Source organism: Arachis ipaensis, chromosome B01, assembly GCF_000816755.2.
Source record: "Arachis ipaensis cultivar K30076 chromosome B01, Araip1.1, whole genome shotgun sequence".
NCBI classification, from domain to species: domain Eukaryota; kingdom Viridiplantae; phylum Streptophyta; class Magnoliopsida; order Fabales; family Fabaceae; genus Arachis; species Arachis ipaensis.
The window spans coordinates 91,942,083-91,948,576 of NC_029785.2; the positions used below are offsets into that span (position 1 = coordinate 91,942,083).

General features: G+C 39.0%; 1 protein-coding gene across 1 annotated transcript; it reads left to right on the top strand.

Moving 5' to 3' along the window:
* LOC107609188 lies at positions 909 to 1,664 on the top strand. Its single transcript, XM_016311057.1, has one exon. It carries the CDS (start codon positions 909 to 911, stop codon positions 1,662 to 1,664), a length of 756 nt encoding a protein of 251 aa, XP_016166543.1.

The following is a 6,494-nucleotide window of genomic DNA, read 5'->3' on the forward strand; positions in this document are numbered from 1 at the left end:
GGGGGCAAGGAGAAAAAACTTGTGAAGAGCAACAGCAAGAACAAGTGAATTACATGCATAATCAAGGCTCTGGACACAATGAGGTTTATGGTGACACTTATAACCCATCCTGGAAGAACCAACCCAACCTCAAATGGGGAGACAATCACACTCAGACTCAACAGCCATGGCAAAGAAATTCAACCCAAAACAGTTGGAAAAACTCAAAGCACAGCAACCAGCAGAATAACAACCAAAATACATACAAAAAACCACAAAACACTTTCCCCAACTCTAACCATCATCCATCCAATAACCAAGCCACCAACCAAAATACTTACCATCAAACCTCAACACCCCACAACCAACCAATCTCACAAGTCTCTCAGAGGATCACCAATTTGGAGCTCTTAATGGAGAAAATGATGAAGCACCAAGAGATGACAACAAAGAACCAGGAAGCTTCCATGAAGAATATGGAGAGGCAGATTGGACAGCTTTCCAAGCAAATTGCTATTGAGAGACCATCAAGCTCACTACCAAGCGACACCATTCCTAATCCAAAAGAGGAGTGCAAAGGTATACAGCTAAATAGTGAAAAAATATTGGTGGACAACAAAGAAGCAACCAAGAAAGCTATGGACAACAACAAAGAGCCAACAAAGACAGAGGAAGCTAGCAACAAGGACATGACAACAAGCAAAAATGTCCCAGAGAAGCTCAAAGAGAAGGACAACCAGCCACATAATTCCAGGGGAGAAAAGGAGGAACAAACCCAAGGACAGCAGCAAGCAGAGAAAAGATTTACACCTCCACTTCCATATCCCCAAAGGTTCAACAAAGAAGCAAAGGATCAACACTTTCATAAGTTCCTTGAGACTTTCAAGAAGTTGGAGATAAATATTTCCTTGGCTGAGGCACTAGAGCAGATGCCTCTATATGCCAAATTTCTGAAAGAGCTTATTAACAAGAAGAGGAGTTGGCATCAGGACGAAACTATAATGCTCACTGAAGAATGCAGGACATTAATTCAAAAAGGACTTCCACCCAAACTTGAAGACCCTGGAAGTTTCTTTCTGCCCTGTACCATTGGAAGATTGATCATCAAGAAGGCAATGTGTGATTTAGGGGCAAGTATCAACCTAATACCCTCTTCTTTGGTGAAAAAGCTTTGTATAGAGGAAGTAAAGCCAATACAAATATCTCTGAAACTGGTGGATAAGTCAGTGATATGTCCCAGGGGTGTGATTGAAAACCTTCTAGTTAAGGTGGACAAATTCATATTCTCTGCAGACTTTGTGGTCTTAGACTCAGATGAGGATGAAGGTGATTCCATCATACTTGGAAGACCATTCTTGGCCACAGCTAGGGCCATTATAGATGTAGAGCAAGGAGAGCTAACCCTCCGAATGCATGATGAAAGCATCACTCTGAATGTATTTCCAAAAACACAGCTCATTGATGAAAAGAAGAATTGTATGGAAACTGACAAGGAAGACTTGCAATGGAAGGAAGGAATCAACAAGACAACCAGTAATCACCTTCCAATGCAAGAAACAGACAACACAGCAAGAAGAAAAGAGAATGAGATGATGCATAGTGATGAAGGAACTCAAGAAAAAATTGAAGTGTTGACCACTAAGAAGGAAAATCCCAAAACAAAGTCCTCTGTCAAAAAAGAATGATCAACAAAAAGAAGAAAGAAAAGCAAGAAAAAGACTCAGAAGGGGTGGAAGAACAAGAAGATCCCAACTGAGGGGTTCTCCAAGGGTGATGGAGTACAGTTGATTTATCAATAATCAGGAACAAGCCAACAAGCCAAAGACTACTACATAGTTTGCAAAATACTCTCACTTGAGCATGCTGAAATTGAGCATCAAGGAACAAAAAGAAAGCTCACAGTGAGGGGGGACAAGCTGAGACACTATAGTCGTCAACCACCCTAATGGTGGCCAATGTCAAGCTAGTGACAATAAAGAAGCGCTTGTTGGGAGGCAACCCAACCTGAGGTAGTTTACTTTTCATAGCTATTTCAATAAAAGGGTTAATTAGACTTATCTATATTGCAAGGAGCTAAGTTTGGTGTTGCACACCAAAATAAATTAAGGGAGAATGAAGAATTCTAAGTTTGGTGTTCCACCAAAATCTCGTTTAAAAGCACATTCTCACCTTCTGCATACATGGCTGCTAGCTCCGAGCAATCAGATAAACCAATTAACCAATTTTTTACTTTTTAGTTTTTCTAGTTTTTATTACCTTTAGCAAAGACAAAAGGATTTCACATATTAGTTAACTTGTTACATCAGAAAAGCAGTGGCAAGGGACTAAGTTTGGTGTTCACACACCAAAGTAAGTTCAAAAGCCCATAAATAAGTTTTGCATACTAACTAGCTGCCTTAAGGGCTTGAGAAGCAAGCAACTTTTGAGACTCATACAGGAAAATGGCCAACATTTGGAAACAATCTACAGTAGGACCCAAAAGAGACACAACAGAAGGAAGAATGAAAAGCTGCAACCCAACAGGTTGTATTTACACTTGATCCTTGTTGTTGAGAGATGTTTTAATTTTGGGAATTCTTATATGACATGCTGAAGTGTTCTTTTGGTTGCAAGTGAAATTGTTTGTCAAGAATGTTGATCTGCATAATAAGTGTCATCCTTCATTACCTTGAATTTTGTTTTGTTTCCCATATGCTTGAATAAAAGAGAAATGTTTGAATTAGGAAGTAAATATCCAATGTTACATAAGTTAAAATGAACGTTAGTGGTGGTATTTGTTGATTTAATGCATGGCTCATGAAATAAATGCTGCATAATGATATGTTCTTTGGAGGTGAAACTAGTTTGCCGCTATAAATGCTTGTATCATTAAAAATCCCTTGGGAATAAAATAAAACAGAAAGAAAAAGAAAGAGAAAAAGCCAAGAGTGGCAAAGAAAATAAACAATAAGGCTAGGCACTAATAGCTTGGACCCTAGGACACATGCCTATGGTGTTTTTGTATTAGGATATGCTTGGACAAGTAAGTTCTGAGGAGTATTTCAAAACATAGCCACTTAGATCAACTGATTTGGGATTGCCAACTGAAAGTCTACAATAAAGAGCAACCTTGCTACAAAACACTTAGTTATCCAAAGAGATGTTGAGCATCAATGATCCTAGGAAGAAAAGGGTGAGCCATGTGTCTGTGGTGAAGGAATGTTGAGCAAAAATTATGCCAAAGGCTGCTGCAATATTTGCCACCAAGCCTTCAAAGAATAATAAGCTCTCTGAGCAAAACAAAGAAGGAAAAGTTAGCAAGGGAACAAGTCAAAGTAAAGCCTTATAACAGCAAACTTAGTAAACCTTTGAGAAAATATCTCTTATGTAACAACAAGCAATAAATGAACCACCATTGTCTGCATACAAACCCTATGGACTAAATTCAACTATATGCTCAATAAGGATATGCACACTTCTCTGTTTCATGTCATTCTCTCTTATGTTTGATGCTTGCTTGGGGACAAGCAAGATTTAAGTTTGGTGTTTTGATGCCAAGGCATCTTAGCCTAGTTTTACTAGTCTTTTTCCTTTGTTTTTAATAAGTTTTATGCATTTTCTTGAGTTATAAGTAAGCCATTTGGGTAGAAATTCATGTATATTTGGATTCAATCAACCATGAGTAAATTGATGCATTTTCATGAGATTTTGTGCTATAATTGCTTATATGTCAAGGATGAGAAGAAGTCTCATGATTTTAGCATAGCTTTGATGCGTTTGTTGATTGATGACAGGTAACCAAAAGGCTTGGATAAAGGTTGAAGAAAGGGGATGGCAGAAGGTAGCAAAACCACCCTGGAAAGAGCTCAAGTTTGTGCCAACATTTACCTCAAACTTGAGGTCAAACGTTGGCTTAAGAAGAACCCAGGAGATGCCAAAGTTTGCACCAACGTTTGCCTCAAACTTGAGGTCAAACATTGGTTCAAAAATATACCCTGGAGAAGCCAAATTTCGCGCCAACGTTTGCCTCAAACTTGAGGTCAAACGATGGCTCACAAATACACCAGGGGGTACTCAACGTTTGCGCCAACGTTTTCCTCAAACTTGAGGTAAAACGTTGGTACAATTACACAATCAGGGGGGTTAACGTTTGTGCCAACGTTTGCCTCAAACTTGAGGTCAAACGTTGGCTGCAAAATGGCCTTGGAGGGAGCACGTTTGAGCTCACGTTTAACCTCAAACGTGAACTCAAACGTGAGTGACAGAAAGAGCACCATTCTGCATAATTTTTAACACCCAAACGTTTGAGTTAAAGTTGGCCTCAAACTTTAACTCAAACGTAAATGCTCTAAAGTCCAAATTGCAAACGGATTTCTTCTTAAGTCCAAGAGCAATCAACTGAGGCTATCATCAATCCAATTACATCAAGGCCAAGGCCTAAAATCAAGGCTTAATGATCAATAGAAGGAAGTGTATAAATAGAAGTTAGTTTGATTTAGAAAGGAAGGAAACTTTTACTTTCAACATTTTGTACCTTGGTGCATGAAATTGTGATATCCAGGCTCGAACAATCCCTGGCAACGTGAGCAACTTGGTACGCGTATTCGTGATTACACTTTAATTGACAAGGTTTAGACCTTCCGGATTCTCTTGAATGCCGCCATCATTCTAGCTTACACCACGAAGATTCCGATTAAGAGATCTAAGAGATATTCATTCTAGCTTATTTCATGTAAAACGGAAGTGTTTGTCAGGCACGTGTTCATAGGAGAGAATGGTGATGAGCGTCACACATAATCATCACCTTCATCAAGTTCTTGGGTGTGAATGGATATCTTAGAAGCGAAATAAGATGAATTGAATAGAAAACAGTAGTACTTTGCATTAATCTTTGAGGAACAGCAAAGCTCCACACCTTAATCTATGGAGTGTAGAAACTCTACCGTTGAAAATACATAAGTGAGAGTCCAGGCATGGCCGAGAGGCTAGCCCTCAAACGTGATCTAAGATAGCATACAACTGATCAAAGATGGTTCAAAAGATACCTAATACAATAGTAAAAGGTCCTATTTATAATAAACTAGCTACTAGGGTTTACAGAAGTAAGTAATTGATGTATAAATCCACTTCCGGGGCCTACTTGGTGTGTGCTTGGGCTGGGCTTGAGTGTTGTACGTGTAGAGGTCCTTCTTGGAGTTGAACGCCAGCTTTTGTGCCAGTTTGGGCGTTCAACTCTGGTTTTGGCTCCTTTTCTGGCGCTGGACGCCAGATTTGGGTAGAAAGCTGGCGTTGAACGCCGGTTTACGTCGTCTATTCTTGGCCAACGTAAAGAACTATTATATATTGCTGGAAAGCCCTGGATGTCTACTTTCCAACGCAATTGGAAGCGCACCATTTCGAGTTCTGTAGCTCCAGAAAATCCACTTTGAGTGCAGGGAGGTCAGAATCCAACAGCATCAGCAGTCCTTCTTCAACCTCTGAATCTGATTTTTGCTCAAGTCCCTTAATTTCAGCCAGAAAATACCTGAAATCACAGAAAAACACACAAACTCATAGTAAAGTCCAGAAATGTGAATTTAACATAAAAACTAATGAAAACATCCCTAAAAGTAACTAGATCCTACTAAAAACATACTAAAAACAATGTCAAAAAGCGTATAAATTATCCGCTCATCACAACACCAAACTTAAATTGTTGCTTGTCCCCAAGCAACGGAAAATCAAATAGGATAAAAAGAAGATAATATACTATAAATTCCAAACTATCAATGAAACATAGCTCCAATCAGATGAGCGGGACTTATAGCTTTTTGCCTCTTGAATAGTTTTGGCATCTCACTTTATCCATTGAAGTTCAGAATGATTGGCATCTATAGGGACTCCAGATTTCGAATAGAGTTATTGACTCTCCTAGTTCAGTATGATGATTCTTTGAACACAGCTTCTTTATGAGTCTTGGCCGTGGCCCTAAGCACTTTGTTTTCCGATATTACCACCGGATACATAAATGCCATAGACACATAATTGGGTGAACCTTTTCAAATTGTGACTCAGCTTTGCTAAAGTCCCCAATTAGAGGTGTCCAGGGTTCTTAAGCACACTCTTTTTTTGCTTTGGACCTTGACTTTAACCGCTCAGTCTCAAATTTTCACTTGACACCTTTACGCCACAAGCACATGGTTAGGGACAGCTTGGTTTAGCTGCTTAGACCAGGATTTTATTCCTTTTAGGCCCTCCTATCCACTGATGCTCAAAGCCTTGGGATCCTTTTTATTGCCCTTGCCTTTTGGTTTTAAGGGTTATTGGCTTTTTGCTCTTGCCTCTTGGTTTTAAGAGCTTTTGGCTTTTTCTGCTTGCTTTTCTTTCTATTAATTTTTTTGCCTTTTTTTTTTCTGCAAGGTTTGCTCTTTGCTGCTTTTTCTTGCTTCAAGAATCATTTTTATGATTTTTCAGATTATCAAATAACATGTCCCCTAGTCATCATTCTTTCAAGAGCCAACATATTTAACATTCTTAAACAACAACTTCAAAAGACT